The sequence below is a fragment of the Fusarium proliferatum genome (genome assembly GCF_900067095.1).
Source record: "Fusarium proliferatum ET1 genome assembly, contig: FPRO_scaffold015, whole genome shotgun sequence".
NCBI lineage: Eukaryota > Fungi > Ascomycota > Sordariomycetes > Hypocreales > Nectriaceae > Fusarium > Fusarium proliferatum.
This window is the reverse complement of record NW_022194804.1, coordinates 35,969-55,560: the sequence shown is the minus strand read 5'-3', so window position 1 is coordinate 55,560 and position 19,592 is coordinate 35,969. Positions and strand designations below refer to the sequence as shown.

Sequence of the window (19,592 nt, the reverse complement as noted above, 5' to 3'; positions counted from 1 at the left end):
CGGACAAAGAATAAGGAGGGAGTCGGACAGCAGGTGCTTGTTTACAGACAGTGGCAGCTCTGAGACTTTATGCGAGAGACTATCCGGAGTGAGTCAGTGTCCCAAAGAAGCTTTCTTGGATGTTGTATATCATTGGATGGCCGTGTATGTAACGCATTTCTTTTTTTTGTTTTTGTTTAAACCTTAAAGTGAGGTTCAAGCGGATAATGGCAGCAGCTTGAACTGTAAAAATCCCAAAATATTAGTTCACCAAAAACGAGAAGAAGAGATGGCCTTTGGGGTTTTCACATCGACAGTTATTTGCAGATACTACATGTAGAAGCTACTATATGCAGAAATTTTATTTATGACCGTTGAATCTCCTAACATTATCTCCTGAGTAACCCATAGCCAACGCTTTACATCACACATCCTCTGCATACAAAGTCTCAGCAAAGGCCAAGCAGGGTCCTCTCTCTTGAGCCCAAGATGCAAAAACAGGGCAAAACACCACAGCCATCTAAACTACCATCTCCATCACACAGCTGGCTTTCCCTTTACGGTTGATTCATGTGACGAAGTTACCGAGGCCGCCTTCTTCATCTTGGGCTGCATAGCATTGCGTCTTGTGATCTTGGGCACCACCTCCTTATCACGCCTGGCCATGACTCGAACCAATTTCCGCACAGACAACCTATCGGGCGGAAGCCCGTAATGACCCCAACCCCGAGGGGATGTCTTTCGTTTCCAGGTCAATCTGTGTTTGAGAAGCCGGTCAACCTGATCCAAGAACCTGAGCATGGAAGTGTGTCGGACAAGACGATTTGTGGCCAGAGAATCGCTCGGGTCGATTCGGATATACTCATATTCGCAATCGTAATATACCGAGTGTTCCTCGGCGTTGCTAACGCTCTTCCAGCCAGATTGTTTGTCGATAAGATGGATGAACCGCGGTAGAATCATTTCCTGAGTTGCGATTTCGCAACAGATTCTGATAGCGAACGCTAAAGTGGGTGATAAGCGGTCCGTCGGTCGGTACTTTTCGAGCCCAGCAAGTTCAGACGTCCAAGCTGGGTCAAACTCGACAGCATATTCATGTATTTTAGATTCGCTGCGGTCAAAGGGGAGCTTGGATAGAGCAAGGGGCCAATAGCTGTCCGGGGTAATACAGAACATGTCCCCGGGGAATGTAGCCATGAGCCAGGGCTCGTACAGTTCTCATTCTCGCGCCCACCCATTCCAGGTCACATCTACTCCTTCTTCATTGCCATAAAACCATTTCCTCAGACCGCCATTCAAATCCGCGTCCACATACTCGGGATTCTCTTTGTAGAATGAGTCGTTGAACCAGTACTTTCGCATGACCTCATGAGATTCTTTGCAGGCCATCCACAGACCGGCGTGCCAGAGATAGGCAGACCGATTAGTGGGACGAGGTTTATTCCAACTGCAGTCTAGAGGAAAGAAATCGCCCGTATTGACAAATCTCACGTAGTTTATGCCGTAGGATTGCTTCTTCTGAGCCTGTGGCATCAGACTTTCTACGCCAACACTGCCCCAGTTCCATGGTGAATAGTCGTAAATATTTGTCGTCCGTTGTTTGATTGCTGACTCCCAGATTTGGAGCCGGAGCTCACACGGGAGCTGTGAGAAGATATGGAAAGTGTTGGGGGCCATTATTAGAAGCTTTTCGGCCTTGATACGTGAAGGTAAAAGATCTGGAGTTAAATTTGGGATAAGGACGAGTTCCTGAAATGGATCTCTGTGTTCCTTAAGTATGCCTTTGTTGTGTTGCTTTCTTACAGAAAGTAAATAAAACATCATATAAAGTCACACCCAGATCTCCCCAATCAGGTCAAGAGTATGTTTCAAGGTTCAATTGAGAACTAACAAGCTCTCTAGCCCATGATAGACACATCAGTCCTCCCAAACTTGATTCTAGAAGCATATGAGGACCAGAAACACACTATTTTACAACATGGTTTCCCGGCAATATTGATCTAGAACTATCCCATTTAGTTTCTGTGACTTCTCAACCAAAAGCCCTATTCCATCCAGGTCTTGGAGTCGAATCCTCGCATAAGTACCAGAACCATCTTTTTCGATCAAAGTATCTGTTCTCTCCCCACCCAAAATTGTGCTCGAATGGCCAAAGGCATCATAGACACTCTCTATAGTGCAGTTGACACCTCACTCCTTTACAGCTCCTGCTTGATTTTGCCGCAAAGCAATGATAGAAAAACAATCCCTTATAACGAATTTCGGCCCACGCCCAAGACGAAAAGCGCCCAAATTTTGGAGCCTATCCTCCAACAGTCTGTCCAGATGGTCGAAGAATTCGAGCACCGGGCTATGGCAAACGATCCGTGCAGAAGATGACCCACGTTTCATGCTTATTTCTACATATTCGTGATCGCAGTCATAAAATGTGTCGAGACGAGGTTGTGTATTGTCGTCGTTTATCCATTGAACATTCCTATCGATAAGCCTGATGGGTGGCGTGGTGAAATTTCTGGTATGTGCTGCCTCAAACACCAGCCTGATCATAAAGGCCAGCGAAGGCGGAAACTTCTTTATGGGGTAGTAGTTATCATTCTGCGATAGCTTGATGTTCCAAGAAGGCTCGAATTCGAAGGCGAGCCCTCTGAATACTCGTAGTGGGTAACAGTTCCCACGGCGCACGGCGCGCCCTGCCCTGTTTAATGCGACGCAGAAAATATCTCGCGAGGGGCAGATAAAGATTTTCTGTTGCTTTGATACATTATTCCTTTGTCTTTGATCAATAGGAGGAATTATTGATACGGGCCCTCTCCCATGGTACCATTCGCGCTTGTCCAAGGTGAAGTCCAAAGTGGTAAGGCCAAAGCTAGAGCAGCTGAATTCGACATCTTGCTGCTCTTGATGCTTCATTGCAGCTGCTCAGGAGTCCCAACATGCCGTACAGATACCTTGTTCCAATTCGCAACCTGACCTTGGTCTCCGAAATTCGTCTTTGGCGGTTTTATCCAGTGGAACCGGAAATCCATCATGGTCAAGGCCGATATAGTGCAGGCCACCGGGAATGGCCTCTGGTGAGCGAAATGAGGATTCCCATATCTGCAGCTGGATTTCGGAGGGCAGTTCTGGGAATTTATGGAAGCTTGAGGCTGCCATTGTATGTCGACTTTGAGGAGAAAAAAGATAGAGAGACTCCATGATGCTTGGTAGAATAAAACATGTTTCTTATATAGTGGCCTTTCATTTTGACTTTACGGGAGGGTTCACAACAAGGGCTTTGTTTGTGGTACAGTTTAACTTTTGACGCTTGTCATTGGCACGAGATGCTGTTTCTGAGGCATCATCTGCCCGGTTGATCAACTCAAAATAATACACTCATAAACGCAGCTCAGGCAGTATAGACTGTCAGTTGCAATCACAGTTGCCCGCAGCATCATTCGTTGCCGGAGATGGCTACTAATATGCAATTACTTGACAGAAGTGCGTCTAGACTACCCACTCGTTGTGCGCTCAATAACTACCAAAAAGGGAATGCGAGTAAACGAACGTCAAAAGCGGCCAATGACTCATCCGGCACCCGACTCGGGAATAGCGTCAAATATGGCTGGGCGCTCAAGAGCCTCATCCGACTACAAAAAGCATCTGCATCACCAGTATTCAATCCATCATTCAATTACATCACATCAACCACTATAGCTTCGTTTCGCTTCCAACACATCAACTATCATGGACTACTCGACAGAGCACATCGCCAATGCTTACCAGTCGAAGCGACTCGAGTATGTCCGAGCCGACAAGACCGATGAGAACTTTAAAAAGATTGCTCTCATCATCCTCCAAGATCCTGTCATCCAGGCCCTCTCAGCACCCACCATGCTCTTGCCAAAGGGGCCCAAGGAGGTCGACTCATACATAGACTCGGTTGTCAACTCTTTGCTCGGTGTCGCGATATATCTCAGAGGTGATGTCGGCGACGACAAGACAGAAGACAAAGACAAGAAGCCCCCGACTATCATTGGCGTCATGTGCATCGGCTGGGGAGGCATCTCACCCACCGTTGCCCATCATCGAACTGCCGAGATTGGTATCTCTCTTGTCAAAGAGCATCAAGGCAAGGGCTACGGAAGAGAAGCCATCAACTGGATGGTAGACTGGGGCTTCCGACACGCTGGTCTGCATACAATCGGCATGACTACTACCGATTATAACCCTCGAGGAGTCTATCTTTACGAGAGTATTGGTTTCAAGCTGGAAGGCAGAAGGCGGCAGACAGTTTGGATGAATCGCAAGTGGTACGATCTGATCGAGTTTGGAATGACGGAAGAGGAATGGGAATCACTTCGGGGTCTTGATACGAAACAAACGTAATATATTTGGTCAATAGCTACTCATTTGAAACATGTCCGCGAAATGGCCTGCATCGTATAGGATTCTGTACAGGGAAACTGACGCAAAAGAGGCAGGCCCATGCTCATGTTGACCAGGGTTGGTGACAGTCGAATGGCGAAATCATGTACGTGTAGGCAGACCCCAGGGAGCAAGAAAACACCGGACCTTATTATTGGGTGTCAAAATAAACTTAGCAAAGAGTTCCCTAAGCTTGGATTAGATTTACCCAGTATTTTCAGCACTTAGGGCTAAGGTCCTGAGTTTTCTTTCCTCCCCTAGGCAGAGTATTTCGCGGCGCATCGTAGTCGTTCAGCTCACGCTCTATTGAACATGGCGCCGTCAATAGGTTTCCTATCTGGAAAGACAGCGATTTGGATTGGCAACTGTCTCGATAGACGAAAAGAAGCCTCGGAAGCTGCTTCAGTTCGCAAGTCTTTCAAGGTTGCTGGGTAACAGCACATTGATCTGGGTTGTGGAGTGCGTTTGAAGGAGGGCTGCCGAGAAAAACAAGTCAGCCAGTCGTTGACCGACTGAATTGTAGCATTTGTCGCGAGGGGAGAATGACTGCCAAACGACGTCGCGATGCGTGCGTTCCTCAGAGAACAACACATTGACGGAGGGACAGAACAGTAGCAGCAGGAGCATGGCATCGACGGCACAGAAAGCGGTTATCTGAAACGGCTGTGCATATTCCAGTGGATGGGATGGTGTTCCCTCCTGAGAGGGCACCCCTCATCCGATGCCCCGAGGTGCATGCATATGCTTCCAGAATCAGGCGACAGCCAGAACCGCTGTATGGCTTTGGGTACGTATGGCCGGAGATGTAGGTTGCAATGGAGCAAGTTACGTCAAGTGATTGCATCAAGGAGCAGAATCATCTACCCGTACCAAAACGCATCAAGGCAGTCGTAATGATTCAGAAAGTTGGATTCTGAAGACAGGCCAGTCCAACCTTCTCGAGTAGTGAAGCGAAGCAGGCGTTGAGATGTCGTGCACAAGCACTGATGCTAGCCAAAGGAGATGGCCGAAATGGCAAGGACAGCAACCATGAGTGTAACCGGCTAGTTTTGTCACTGTGCGCCAGCTTCTTGCCACCCCTTTGCGTCTGACACAGCCTCGAAAGGCTGGAAATTGTGAAATGGCACTGCGGAGCACATAGTATCAGCGGCATCTGTCCCTCGACAGCCCGGCTTTGCCCCCAAAGACGCCTAATATGTCATTTTTGGCCGAAAAGTCAGTGGTCCCGATGGCTGTCTCTAATGCCATGATAAGGGCCTGCCGCCTCTGTGTGATGAGAAGTTGAGTTGGATTGTATCGACGGCAGAGCAGCAAGCCCTCTTATACGATCATCCACACAGTCATCAGGACATCTAGCTTTTCAGTCAAAAGCAACATCATAAGTGCCAGTGAGGTCAAGCTGGGCTGTCGACAGGAAAAAAAGGAAAACATATCACAGTCGACAGCCCACTGCCGAAGCGAAGCGCCCTTCCCACGATGATACAACGCCACGTGATGGATTGTTGACAGCGTAGAGATGTGCAAAGCATGTAGCTGCATTGGAGATCTGTCGTTCGTAGTTGTGTGAGGATCGTCGATGCCGTAACTTGGTCGTATCAGAGTCGGTCGTCGTGCGTTTGGATTAACATCGCAGGCGGACATAAATGAGTCGTCGCTGTGTTTCGCCATCGTCGTCGTCCATCGTATTCGTCGGTCGCTCGGTCGTGAAGGGTCCTTGTATCGTTGGTGCTGGCTTACTTGTGGCGTCGTTTATCGTTCGGAGATCGTCAGTCGTTGTCGAGTCGTTGACGTCTTTGTTGTCCGCGCATTGTGGTTGGTGATTGTTGACTGGTAGTGGAGGGTCAGTGCTTGAAGATGTAGATGGAACAGGCAGTACTGACAGTTGCTGATGTCGAGAATGCTTTAAGGTTGATGACTGGCGTGCGGTCTGTTGGGTTTGGGATGACGAAGGCGTCGCTGAACGCGCGTAATAAGTGCGTCTGCAGAGCCATCCATCGCCACAAGAGGATATGTTATTGGGCAACTTTCTGTCGCAACGCGAGCGACACGTTTGACAATCGCGTCATCCCGTCTTCTCCGACGCCGCAAGAAGAGTACGCGATGGAGGCAGCGGCGGAGTCAACCAGTATCACCGGGAGCCTTTCTCGCCTTTTCTCCAGAACTCTGGCACAAGGACCATGGTCGGTCGGAGCCCAAATGCTACCCTCCGGGGGATGCTGAAACCAAGAGTCGAAGTCAGAGGCCAGCTCTTGCACAGGTCTCATCTACGCACATGCCGAAGTAGAGAATTCTCAGCAGTGATCAACACTGTATGCGCAGTCCCGCCTTTCCCTGGACCCAGCCGAATATGAACGTGGGCAACATTCACGCGTTGCGGAGAGCTGTACGCAGCTTCATTTGTACGCACGTTCAGCGCTCACAATTGCAGAGACCATCGCGTCTTGGACATTTGGCCGACGATCAAGGGCTCAACATCCAACGATCCTTGGGGAGATACGACTGCCATTGCGAGACCCGATCCTTGTCTTGCTTGGTGAGAGTTATTAGGTCCAACAATAAGGTCAGGAACTTTGGCATCGGGGAAATGCAATCGAGGACCGACTATCCGAATGTGCTGCCATTGTGCTTTCGTATGGGCGACAGGTCGAGCCATTGACGTGCCTCTTCGCTGATGCCCTCCGTTCGCCACGTTTGTCTGGAATTCATGAGGAGCTTCTCCCACGGTGTTGATAAGTGAGGCAAAAGTGCACTGACAGCAAAGCTCGAAGACCTTCCTTCGCGAAATCGTTTCTCGCCTCTAGAAGTTTGTCTCCCGGAAACAAGAACGAAGGACCAAGACGTCCTCCGAACATTACATGGAGAAGGCGTTGTGTCGCATGTCTACATCCCTTCACAATCGCCTCCGACCGCTCAAGGCGGAATACAGATCACCGACCTGATCGCGGCCTCCACTGGCCTGTACATGACGATCTTGTCTCTTTGCGTGCTCTAGGCGTCAACATGTTCGTGCTAACGGTTGCACGAATGTGGTTCGAGGAACGATTGTGGGACACACTATTGGGTCGCGCTTGTGGAATGCAGTTGTCGCACAAGATTTCCTGTCGTTCCAAGGCGAGTGGTAAGGGATCGTGCTGCCTACAAATACCGTGGTGGATTGATTCTGAACAGAGTAGCCGATCGCCTTACCATCGGTAGGCAAGAATCTAGTAAAGCCACATCAGGAACCACGAGAGGGACGTGCCCAAGTTCCGCCAAGAGATAACGGCTGCTTCTTCATCACGAGGTCTCAATTGGTCTCCCCCATCGGAATTTGTATTGTGAGAAGACCGGGTTGTAAAGAAAGAGACCTGAGGGTCCGTCGGAGCGAATGAAGTATCCCCCTTCTTGACGATCCGATTGCGAGTCGAATAGCTCGATAAGGATCAGCCACCCTCGTAGAAGATTACGTCCAAGCGGCGGTGTCAATCTGTGGCAAAATTACAATCGACTATGGAGGTGCCTGAAGCCTTTGGCACCAACCAGCGTATTGCGACAGTGTGTATGGCGCCTGTCTCGGGATCAGTACTTCCTTGGTAGCGTGGATTGGCTGGTATGATGGTGAAGACAGTATCACGAGGGTCGCCATCGAAATATAATCTGTGTGGGCGGAGAAGATGGGCAGCAATGCCCATGTCACCGCGGCATGTTCAGCTCAGAAATGGCGGATATCCAACATGGGTTATCGTTTGTTCATTCCTGTCTACCGGCTTCGCTGAAACTGCGGCAGTGTTCTCCCTGTCCCGACTGGTTGCGAGCTTCAAAGCACCGGGATAAAGATGGTGTTAGGTCCATGACACACGTCAACGGCAGGTCAGTCTCGCCGGAATTGAGGAGCAGGGGAGGGCGGTCCAAGAGTGCGTCAAGGTAAGCTGAAGATGCGTCGCAACGATGCGAGTGAGAAATATTCCGGTTCGACTGGTCGCAAGTAGCACTCATGGCTGGGTGCTGGGTCCAAGTGCTTTTGCAAGATCCAAGTAGTGGGAGACACTGTCAAGCACGGTGGAATCATTTCGGGGACTGGTCGACGACAACAAGAAACGGTCAAATGCCAGTGACTCTGTTTCCTAAGGGGAGTATTCTTTGTGGCATGAGCCTCAACATTTACGTAGCTGTCTGACAGCCTCCAACCATCTTCAGCCAACAACACTCGACAACCTGTGCAAGATCGCAGATTCGCCAAATGCCGAGGTCTTGGCTGAGGCGTTTCACATCCGAGTCTTCAGCGGCGAGGAACTCTCCAGTGCTTCAAGTGAACACTGAAACTTTGCTGGTTTGGTCCGAGCCAATCGGCAGCAGCAAGCGGTCGACATGCCCGTCGTCTCTTGGTGACATTAAAGGTGTCGGCGCCGTAAACAACTCCAGGCGGTCGCTTCAAAGTCAGGTTTCGGCACCTGGGCTGGAGATGGCGCGGGTGCCCATAGGGTTGAGGCATCTTGGGTCAAGAGTCGATGATAAGTTTCTGGCCTGCATTCCAGCCCGATAACAGGCATCAGAGGCAAAATGACGCCCTTTATCTTTGGGGAAAGCTTGACAGGATGTTGAAGTCGTCTCGGAAGGCTTTGTCCAGTGCGACCGGCTCAGGAACAGTGAATCACAACAGCATGGCGCTGAGGTTGAAGCAGACCACTTCTCGCGATGTCTATGACGAGACGAGCACAGGATGAATCAAGAGGGCGTAGGCGATAATTTTGAGAGCGAAACTAACAAAATGTGGTTCGTCTTCTTCGCTTCGTGAGAGTTGAGCTGGTCCACATGGCCAGTTACAAACTGTTCAGCGACTCAATACAAATCAGCTAGACGACAACGAGGGCGTCTAAATCCCCGAGTTCCGGGTAGGCACAGCTCTCAAGACTTTGTGCCTGCGATACAGCTTGCAAATCCCCGGGCAGTATTCACAGTAATAGCAGAATCGAGTCACCGCATGAAGCCATATCGTTTCGCAACTTGTTGCCGCCCAGTATCGACGGCAATGATAGGTCCGGTCGGGTGCAGTTTTATCGAGTCGAAGGGGGCGGATGTAGCATCTTCGTTTATGCTGGCGGTCATAGCTTCGATTCGGTCAGCAGCAAGGAGGTGCTGGTGGAAACACCACAGTTTCGTCTGTAACTTCGACTTGTTCGCCGGCTGGAGACTTCGTGTTGCGCTCCTCGCCATCGTTCTATTGATGTGTGGAAAACTATTTGCCCATCTCAATCAAGAGCCGGCCGGGCTGCGCAGCGGTGTTTAGGTCGCCTCTTGTTATTGCAATTGACGTGACCATGACAGGTCAAGGCGAGGTGCCTCCCAGAGTCGCACGCCTCTGTGATGCCACAAGGGCTGCGAAGACACGTGGACAACCGTCGAGGAAAGCAGCGGGAACTCTTGATCTTGCTTGAGAGTATGAAGATCGCGTCTGGGTAAATCGGGGGGGTATGTCCAAGGCAGGGCCTGTATTCTGTGGCGTCATTTCACAACGGGTCTGCTCGAACGGCTTGAATAGCCACGGTTGGCCGTAAGCACGCTTGCGGTGCTACAAAAGTTGTTCGGTTTGCGACGGTATTGTACGATCATATTGAAGTCTGGCTTCAAGGAAACGGTATGCATCGGGGTGAAGGAAGCAGGCCGTTGGCACGGGCAATGCAAGGTAGACGCTAGCCGAGACACAAAGGTTGTCTGGCGACGATGATTGCAAATAATGCGAAAACTTCAGTGGTCGGAAAGCGCGGTTTCAAGGCGGTAATGACGTCGGATTGATTCGAGGGCAAAATGGACTGGGTTCACGGTGTTGCATGGCTGGCAAGGCGTCGGCGCTGGGACAAGCCAGGTCGAAGTGCCTGATCACGGAGGTGCGAGAAAGGAGACGAGTTGCAGAGACAGGAATCGAGAGTATTTCATTTTGGTGCAGAATGGTGAATGCGGCTATTTGTGCGGCTCTGAGCCTTGGTGTGTTGATTGACAGTTGCAAGTTGGAAAGAGGAGATTGCTTCAACGATGCTGGCGGCAGAAATCCTGGGCTCGCGACCGTTAGTCATCGGCGATAACCAATGATTGCAAGGTAGCAGAATTCTGCCAAAACAATCGCGCTTGAAGGGAGAATCTTGAGTTATTGTGATTATAGTAAAAAAGACACAGGCGACAAGTCAATAGGCCTTGAATAAAGTTATGTCGTTGGTACCTTAGAGATTATTTTTGCGCTTCAGTGGGTAATTTCTTGTGCCCAAATTGTGGGTGGGGTTGGCCTGTCTGCTCGCAAGCGTCATGACCTAGCACGCGAGGAGCGCTCAACACAAATGAATTATAATCGACGCAAACTGCTTGCGGTACTTGGGAATACAAGTCTATTGAGGCTGATTCTAGCCATGAAAAACTCCACTTCTTTGGACTGATGCTTAAGCCCTCCCGTCGTGCCTCAGATATCACGGGCTTCAAGTAATTGCCTACCCTGGATCTACACTTTCCATGGAGTTCGGTGTCAATCACATCCAAATCCTCAGAACTAGCATTCAAAGTAAAAACTATTCCTCTTCGACAATCTATCGCTCTAATTTTTACACTTGTGCCAGTTAATCAGGCACCGAAGTGGAGCGCCCGAGTCGAGGTTGATCTACTCGTAGTAATCATCACTGACTTTGTAAGCTTGCGACCACCAAACCGTCATGTCGTGTGTCATCGAGACTGTAAATGTTACATTAAGTTCAGATTGCATTGGCTTACGGCGGCTTTCTGTTCATGAATCTCAAAGACTAGCTCCATTTCGCCATGCGCGAGGAATCATGTTTGGCTTGGAAAAATGTACGTATTTGTATGCTAAATCACGAAATAACCTATCATTAATCTACCTATCAGAGAGATTATCGTGGTTGGAAACGTCGCTCACTGAAACTTCCTCCTGGGAATCTAGTATGGTATCCTCGAAGGTTCACTTCCCGTTGTACGTTGTCCATCCACCCCCGTGCTTCTGGTGTAGCAGTCCACATATCAGGAATAGGGGCCCGGGCATTAGTATTGAGGTCCATTCTTGTATCTCGAGGCTCTTGTCTGTCGACCTGGTAGCTTCTGCTAACCTGGGGATATCCATTATCCCTGCCAACTTCAGATTGCACATCCCTCAAGAACCTACGCTCGTTTTCCCGCCGTTGTTCGTTCGCTCTCCTTGAGTAGTGCTGCTGGTTAGCTCCCAAACGTGTACCTGGTTCGACTTGCCTGTATCCTTCACCGGGAATGTATTCCCACTGTGGGCTTTCATCAGGGTTTCGCCTTATTTGAGGTTCAACTCTTGGGGATTCATGTGGTTGGGGTAAGCTTCGCGCAACACGGTATCCATCAGCAACTACAGAAGGAGAAAAGCCCCAATCGCCGGAACGAGGAGTAGGAAGGACAGGAGAAGTAGGCGATAGCCATGGCGTTGGGTTATACATTGGCCCGACCATCCTTCTCGTCTTGGGTTTCCAGTTTGAGTTGAGATTTCGGGCTCGGTAGCGTCTCATGTAGTCCTCGTAAGCAGCATCGTTGTTGGCCTGGCTGTCAGATGCAAGCGGTGTTCGGTCATGATCGTTCTGTCGGTAAGCCATAATGAAAGTTATCTTGATATATTACTTGGAAAACGAGCAAGAAGAGAAGGAGGAGTATTTATACTTGACACCGACAGCTCATAAGTGTAGCGTTGAGACCTATGATCTTTTGATAAGTGATCGACACCTTCCGGGATCATTGAGTGTCTGCCAAAGTAAGGCAATCAAGCCGTGAATTGACTGACATTATTAGCTTGACTTGGGTGAAGAACATCTTATTCGAGATAACAATCAGGTTCGTGTCCGGAACAAACTCAGTTCTGTTGATGCTGTTTGTGAAAAGAAGTGCATACATGCCAGAGAGACTGCTGGCGGAAGTGAATCTGCTTGTGTGAACTTGAATTTATGGTCTTGCCATGCCAGCAAAGGAGGCTACTGCTAACTCTTGGACAGCTGCTTCTGGAATAATGAGACTGAAAGATGCTTCGCCATTGAATGCAAAGATGATGCTGTTGATCTATAACTAAAAGCACTTAGTCTCTATCCAATCAAAAGGCAAGATGGCCGAGCGGTCTAAGGCGCTGTGTTCAGGTTCGATTCGAACTAGCAACGATTCGCAGTCTCGAAAGGGGCCTGGGTTCGAATCCCAGTCTTGTCAATTCTTTTTGTCCGTGTCGCGATGTGCCAATCGACCATGATTCTCTTTTGCCGCGTCAAATGGGTTGAAGTCTCAGCCATCCTAAACTTTTTGTTTCAAGTCATTAGTTACCTTTGCTCAAAAGGCATCGCACGAGTGCGAATCGGAAGAGGCTGGCATGTCTTCACTCCATGTGACTCTCTCCCTCTCCACTCGCCCCCAAATCAATTGGTGCGCTTCAATCGGGGATGTCGGAGCCGGAGTCGACTCGCCAAGTTCAAAGCGTTTTGTCGATCTTTATCAAGTTTGAGAATTTCCCCGCAGACTCCCCGGAGCCATTTGATGCTGGTTCCTTGCCTCTACCCCGGATTTTATCCATGAGTTTATTCACGAACCGAACGAACCCTCTCGAGTCATGCTGAATTTTCGCAAACGACCGGCGATGTTCGGCTGCGGCGCCGACCGTTGGCTAGAAACAGCTAACGCGGAAACATGAGTCCATTCTGGGATCGTCATCTATAAAAGAGGTTTTAGTCTCGCATGGGATATTCTGTCCCCCCTTCTCTTGAGTCTCTCATTGATGCTTGTTCCCATCCATTGGGTCGTTCAGCTTTGCCCAAAGATACGTACACAAGATCAACACCATGTCTGAGAAGCGTGACGAGCTTGAAAAGTCCGATGTACTCCATCGCGATCTGACCAATGACTTGCCCCCGGAGGTACTTGCTACTGAGATTGCGCACGAAGTTGAGAACAACAAGTTCTCACCATGGACACCGTCTATGTTTCAGCTCTATGCTGTGCTCTTCGTGGCCTATTGCTGTGGTTGTCTCAACGGCTATGATGGCAGTTTGATGGGTGGACTGAACGGAATGAAGTCATATCAAAGAACTTTTGACATGTACGCTCATAACCACCTTGCGGCGAGTGGCATTTGACTGACCTGCTACAGGAAATCTGATGGTTCTGCTACTGGCATTGTTTTCATGATCTACAACGTAGGCAGCATTGCTGCAGCCCCGACTGTCCCTTTCACCACTGATCGTTTTGGACGACGCGCTGGAATGTTCACTGGTGCTCTCATCATCATTATCGGTACTTGTGTTCAGTGAGTAATTGCCTCAACTTGCTGCAGGCAGCGCTAACAACAATGAAGGGCAACCGCGAAAGCCATGCCTCAGTTCATGGGTGGTCGATTCCTCCTCGGCTTTGGTGTCTCGTACTGCTGTATCGCTGCCCCGACCTACGTCAGCGAGCTTGCTCACCCCAAGGTAAGCAGCATTGCCAAGTCTGTGTAAACTCTGCTGACAACAGTTTAGTGGAGAGGTACTCTCACTGGTCTCTACAACTGCATGTGGCCTGTTGGAGCTATTATCGCTGGCTGGGCAACCTATGGCAGCGCTTACATCAAAGGCAACAATGGCTGGAGGGTCCCAGTCTGGATTCAGCTTGTCACCTCTGGTATTGTCGCAATCTTTGCATTCTTCCTCCCAGAATCTGTAAGTCTCTTTGCCAAGATCATCACCGCTCACTTACTGACCAAGTAACAGCCCCGATGGTTGATCGCCAATGATAAGCACGATGAAGCTGCCGCCATCCTCGCCAAGTATCACGGCGAGGGATCAGTCGACCATCCCATCGTCCAACTACAGATGAAGGAGATGATGGCCCAGATTTCGACTGAGGCTTCAGACAAGAGATGGTGGGACTACCGTGAGCTGTGGAACTCGCACAGCAACAAGCGACGTCTCATCTGTGTTCTCGGTATGGCTATCATGGGTCAAGCATCTGGTAACTCGCTATCAAGCTACTACCTTGTCGCTATGATGAACACGGCTGGTATCAAAGATGAGAAGCTTGTTCTTGCTCTCAACGCCACCAACAGCGTTCTTGGACTAATCGGCTCAGTTATCGGTGCCCGTCTTACTGACCGTGTTGGCCGTCGACCTCTTCTCATTTACAGTATTCTCTTCTGTTCAGTCATCTTTGCCGTCATCACAGGAACATCCAAGATGGCTGTTGACGACGCAAGCAACAAGAACGCAGCCAATACCACCATCGCGTTTGTCTTCCTCTTCGGTGTCGTCTTTTCACTTGGATGGACCGCCCAACAAAGCATGTACATCGCAGAGACACTCACTACCTCGACACGAGCCAAGGGAACAGCACTGGGCAACTGGGCTTCTAGCTGTATTTCCCTCGTCCTGGCCTACTCTTCGGGACCAGCCTTTGAGAAGATTGGTTACTACTTCTATCTCGTTTTCGTGTTCTGGGATCTGCTTGAGGCTGCGTTTATCTTCTTCTTCTTCCCAGAGACGAAGGACCGGACGCTGGAGGAGCTTAACGAGGTCTTTGATGCCCCTAATCCTGTCAAGAAGTCACTGGAGCCTAGGACTGCTGAGACGGTTCGGGCAACTATGAACCAGAATGAGGCAAAGGTCATTGATGTTTAGATAGTTGTGAACTGTGTGGTATAGAAAGACTGTCGGTCGATATTCATATAGATCTCAAAGAGTCTGGTTAATCTGCAATGTTATACCTTCGCTATGCTCGTTCATATTGAAGAAATTAGTGAATCTCATGACGATGGGAGGCACTCACGGTTCTCGAGAGGACGATCTTATGCCACATGAAAACAGTAGTAGTCGCGCATCATCGTAAGTTCAGCGATTCCTGTTACCCTCCATGTATAACTTCGGGCCCCTGGTAGAGGACGTATCACTGACTGCATGTCGCCGCAAACCTTGAGTGGACCATGCCAATTGTCAGACTGGATTTGCAACATGGTATGAGAGCTCAGACGGTGAAGGAAGCATGCCATTGCTCCGTCGATGGTCCGATGCAACATGTACCACGAGGTGCAAAAGTCTTGGCTCAAGGACCGTTGGAACAAGGGTATGTTCGTCCCGGCTCCGACACCCCCGGGCCATCACTTGATCTCCCCCTGTCGATTACCCCAGACCTTTCACTCCTTGTTTACTGTCGGCCCCGCATATGGGCCGGCAGATCATGTGAAGTACTCACAAAGGAAGGTTCCTATGATTGACTCAAGGTCTCCAAATTGGTGCGCATATGAAAGAACCCGTTGGAGGAAATTGCAATGCCGATCATATAACCTTAAACTGGTTTCCAAGTACCGAATACCCGAGTAGAGCTAACCAGAAGTCGAGTGTGAAGTAGCGGAGACTTACCCCAGAAAAGAGATTCTTCACATCGGGCCATGTCTCGCCGGCGTCCGAGCATACCGCAAAGAGAATTAAGCCGGAGCGAAGTATAATAAGAACCTTGAGTGATCCTCGAAGCTGGTCCCGATCAAGCTCCAAGAACTGCAACTGGGTACTTTGAAGAGGTCCCATACCAGATCGCATGATGGCTCGCTTCTTCTCAACTCTTCTTGCTGTGCTTGCAGCCAGCACCGTTCAGGCTTCTCTTGACATCGTGTCTGGAGCAACATGGACAGCTGTGAGTTAACTGAAAGCTCAGTGCATGAGTGCTTTGCTGACCGGATTTCACCCAGACCAACACTGGTGAGCATGTCCAAGCTCACGGCCATGGCTTGATGTAAGTATCACACCCTATCTTGTCGGGCAGAGATCTGACTCTTCAAGTGAGGTTGATGGAACCTACTACATGATTGGCGAGGACAAGACAGACGGGACATACTTCCAGAACGTCAACTGCTACTCCTCCACCAACCTCGTCGAATGGACATACCGAGGTGCTCTCCTCTCCCGCACCAGCGACGCAGGCGACCTCGGCCCCAACCGTATCGTTGAAAGACCCAAGGTCATTTACAACGATCAGACAAAGAAGTATGTTCTTTACATGCACATCGACAGCCCAGACTACAAGGATGCGCGGGTTGGTATCGCAACTGGTGATAGTGTATGTGGCAAGTACACCTATCACCGAAGCTTCAGGCCTCTTGGTAAGCAGAGTCGCGATATGGGACTTTTCAAAGATGATGACGGATCTGCATATCTCATGACTGAAGACGTAAGCCTTATGCTGTGAACTTTGGTAGAGGACAGGGACTAATCAAATTGTAGCGAGAGTATGGAACGCGAATCATGGCATTGTCAGATGACTACCTTAACGTCACTGAGATCACATACGAGTGGCAGTACTTTGCCGAGTCCCCAGCTATGCTGAAACAGAACGGATACTACTTCATCTTTGGCTCTCATCTGACCGGATGGAATGCCAATGATAATGTAAGCGGCCGTTCCGACCCTTGGCTATACTTCAAGGTTACTAACGCAACACCCCAATAGATCTACAGCTACGCCAAGTCACTGTCTGGTCCATGGTCCAACTGGACCGAGTTTGCACCTGTTGGATCAAAGACCTACCAAAGCCAGGTCAGCTACATTCAGCCCCTCGGTAACGGTAATGCCATCTACATTGGCGATCGCTGGGTCTCTACGAACCTCGCCGCTAGCACCTACGTCTGGCTTCCGCTCAAGGTCGATGGCTCCAAGGTGACACTCAGCTGGTACGACTCCTGGTCGCCAAACCTCTCAAAGGGCACTTGGTCCGAGACAAAGATGACAAAGATCGAGGGTGAGGCCGCAACGATGGCCAATGATGCCAGGGTCATCTCCTGCAGCGAATGCAGTGGCGGTAAAGCCGTCGGCTACATAGGAGGCGACAAGAAAGGCACTCTTACCTTCAAGAACATCAAGAGCTCGGGTGGTACAGCGACTATCAACGTCAAGTACCGAAATGGCGATACCGGATCACGATATGCGACTGTCAATGTCAACGGCGAATCTCAGAAGCTTGCGTTCTTGTCCACCAGCCATCTTTCTCAGACGGGACTGAGCAGGGGTTTCTTTGATCTAAAAGAGGGGTCGGATAACACGATTACTATCTCCAATGATGATGGATGGGGCCCGGATGTGGATGCGCTGATGCCCCCAGCGGCATAAGTTGGACAGAAAGACGATGCTGACGATATAGTTGTAAGGTGTTCTGAGGGGAAGCAATTCTAGCCCCTCTCGAACACACATTGTCAGCCACATCTGTCGAGTGTGTTCTTTTGTAGCACATAAGCTAGTCATTGAATTCAATTTGACTCAATCGATGACCCATAAGTGAAAATCGTGAGGCAAGAGTTTGCGAACATGGCCATTAGCTTATGCGGGGTAGCAGCAAGCAGTAGGCTAGATGCCGGCTTTCATATCCAAAACAGGCCATAATTATGCGATAAGTAATCAGGGTCTTATGATGTGTATGTCCCATAGTGGATCATTTTGCTTGTCTTGGAGCAAGAGTATCAACAACGCGGCGTCTGCTGCGCTTGTTTGAGATCGCAAACTATTTCCTTAGGTCGTCTGTCTACACGGATCTCGGCAATTCAACTCCGTCAACTATCGTCATGAAGCATCCATTATCCTGGAGTCTCAAAAGATGGATTTTGACCATGTATAAATAAGCTCCCTTCGTCTCCAGCATCAGGATAGAAAAGTGGCAGAGCGCGCCATCTCAACCTTGTCTCTCCTCACTGTAATAACCTTATCTACTCTACCTATCATGGACCAAACTGTTAAAGTCGGTGCCGTGCAAGCAGAGCCTGTATGGCTCGACCTAGAAGGAAGCGTTGACAAAACCATCTCCCTGATCGAGAAAGCAGCCGCTGATGGAGTCCAAGTACTTGGGTTTCCCGAAGTTTGGATTCCTGGTTATCCATGGTATGATCGGAATCTGTCAGCCAGAATGGTTTCATCTACTATGTACCCATGATGCTAATAGAGCTGTGCAGGCAAATGTGGACATCTCCAGTCATCAACAATGGAGGTTGGATCCACGAGTACATGGCCAATGCTATGCGTCGAGACTCACCTCAAATGAAGCGAATCCAACAAGCTGTCAAGAAAGCGGGTATGCTCGTCGTTCTTGGGTACAGTGAACGAGATGGAGCAAGCCTGTACATGGGACAATCATTCATCGATACAAATGGCGAAATTATTCATCATCGACGAAAGATCAAGCCTACTCACGTGGAACGAACAATCTGGGGCGAGGGACAGGCCGAATCGCTCAAAGTCGTCGTTGACACCAAGTTCGGAAAGGTTGGCGCGTTGAACTGCTGGGAGCATTTGCAGCCATTGCTTCGATACAACGAATATTCACAGGGTGTGCAGATCCATATCGCCAGTTGGCCAGCTGAGTTTGAGATGCCAGACCCTGAAAAGATCGCTTGGCTGTACCACGAGACCGGTGAGGCGAGCTATCGCGCAAGTCAGTTCATGGCCATTGAAGGGGCAACTTTTGTCGCTGTGGCCTCACAGGTTCTTACCGAAAAGAACTTGGAAAGAAATGGACTTGCAGGCAATCCTGTGACCAAAACAGTGAGATAACCCTCCTTGAAGATGGACAGACCGCTGACTGTTGATATAGCCGGGTGGTGGATTCTCGATGATCTTTGGGCCGGATGGCAAGCCACTTGCAGAGTCTATTGGTGACGGTGAAGAGGGCATCATCACAGCTGTGGTCAATCTGAGAGATATTGATAAGCCCAAGGCTTTCATTGACGTCGTTGGGCATTATGCGCGGCCTGACCTGCTGAGTCTCAAGGTCAACGAGAAGGTTGCAAAGCATGTCGTCGTGGATTAGTGACGAGGAGAGATAACGAGATGCCGGTTTCTCTTTCAGTAGTATCCAAAGTTCATATTACCGTGGCTCAGGAGATCTTACTCTCTGCCGAGGTTCGGATCATGCCCGGTTTCGTTTCCATGATAGCGCTTGTAGTTACTCGTCCTCTCAAGTATCTGATCGCACAAACTGCCAATTGCCTCTTGGATTCAAATACTCTAGAAAATAGCCGTTCTCATACATTTATTCAGTCTATTTTCAGCTTATGCTCCACGAATCCTTGAACTTATCGGACACTCTCGATTGCTGGGTCGAATTGCCTGTTTTGGATCATTGACGAACATGGCGATTATTGGCGGCTGACACATCATCTTCTGGACCCCGCTGACTCCCACCAAGGATGGTAGTGACAAGATACTAGAACAAACTGGCAATTCGTCCAAGGA

At 49.5% G+C, this 19,592-nt stretch overlaps 7 protein-coding genes and 1 non-coding gene across 8 annotated transcripts; 5 read left to right on the top strand and 3 right to left on the bottom strand.

Moving 5' to 3' along the window:
- Nucleotides 1-516: 516 nt before the first annotated feature.
- On the bottom strand, nt 517-1,656 carry FPRO_12274 (uncharacterized protein; the record flags this gene model as incomplete). The annotated part of the gene is made up of 2 exons (XM_031224053.1): nt 517-1,185; nt 1,234-1,656. 2 exons carry the CDS (start codon nt 1,654-1,656, stop codon nt 517-519), a joined length of 1,092 nt encoding a protein of 363 aa, XP_031089350.1.
- A 2,046-nt stretch (nt 1,657-3,702) lies between these two features.
- Nucleotides 3,703-4,344, top strand: FPRO_12273 (uncharacterized protein; the record flags this gene model as incomplete). The annotated part of the gene is made up of 1 exon (XM_031224052.1): nt 3,703-4,344. One exon carries the CDS (start codon nt 3,703-3,705, stop codon nt 4,342-4,344), a length of 642 nt encoding a protein of 213 aa, XP_031089349.1.
- Nucleotides 4,345-6,004: 1,660 nt separating this feature from the next.
- Nucleotides 6,005-7,036, bottom strand: FPRO_12272 (uncharacterized protein; the record flags this gene model as incomplete). Its single annotated transcript, XM_031224051.1, has 3 exons — nt 6,005-6,210; nt 6,260-6,339; nt 6,804-7,036. 3 exons carry the CDS (start codon nt 7,034-7,036, stop codon nt 6,005-6,007), a joined length of 519 nt encoding a protein of 172 aa, XP_031089348.1.
- Nucleotides 7,037-11,252: 4,216 nt separating this feature from the next.
- Nucleotides 11,253-11,972, bottom strand: FPRO_12271 (uncharacterized protein; the record flags this gene model as incomplete). Its single annotated transcript, XM_031224050.1, has 1 exon — nt 11,253-11,972. One exon carries the CDS (start codon nt 11,970-11,972, stop codon nt 11,253-11,255), a length of 720 nt encoding a protein of 239 aa, XP_031089347.1.
- A 494-nt stretch (nt 11,973-12,466) lies between these two features.
- Nucleotides 12,467-12,570, top strand: tRNA. The gene is made up of 2 exons: nt 12,467-12,504; nt 12,527-12,570. It is a non-coding gene; the product is annotated as a tRNA-Leu (tRNA).
- A 623-nt stretch (nt 12,571-13,193) lies between these two features.
- FPRO_12270 (uncharacterized protein) lies at nt 13,194-15,002 on the top strand (the record flags this gene model as incomplete). Its single annotated transcript, XM_031224049.1, has 5 exons — nt 13,194-13,450; nt 13,502-13,657; nt 13,706-13,820; nt 13,869-14,048; nt 14,100-15,002. The coding sequence occupies 5 exons, from the start codon at nt 13,194-13,196 to the stop codon at nt 15,000-15,002; spliced, it is 1,611 nt and encodes a 536-aa protein (XP_031089346.1).
- A 916-nt stretch (nt 15,003-15,918) lies between these two features.
- FPRO_12269 (uncharacterized protein) lies at nt 15,919-17,480 on the top strand (the record flags this gene model as incomplete). Its single annotated transcript, XM_031224047.1, has 5 exons — nt 15,919-16,011; nt 16,067-16,110; nt 16,158-16,545; nt 16,599-16,763; nt 16,824-17,480. The coding sequence occupies 5 exons, from the start codon at nt 15,919-15,921 to the stop codon at nt 17,478-17,480; spliced, it is 1,347 nt and encodes a 448-aa protein (XP_031089345.1).
- Nucleotides 17,481-18,084: 604 nt separating this feature from the next.
- Nucleotides 18,085-19,167, top strand: FPRO_12268 (uncharacterized protein; the record flags this gene model as incomplete). The annotated part of the gene is made up of 3 exons (XM_031224046.1): nt 18,085-18,242; nt 18,314-18,902; nt 18,952-19,167. 3 exons carry the CDS (start codon nt 18,085-18,087, stop codon nt 19,165-19,167), a joined length of 963 nt encoding a protein of 320 aa, XP_031089344.1.
- Between the last annotated feature and the right edge of the window lie 425 nt (nt 19,168-19,592).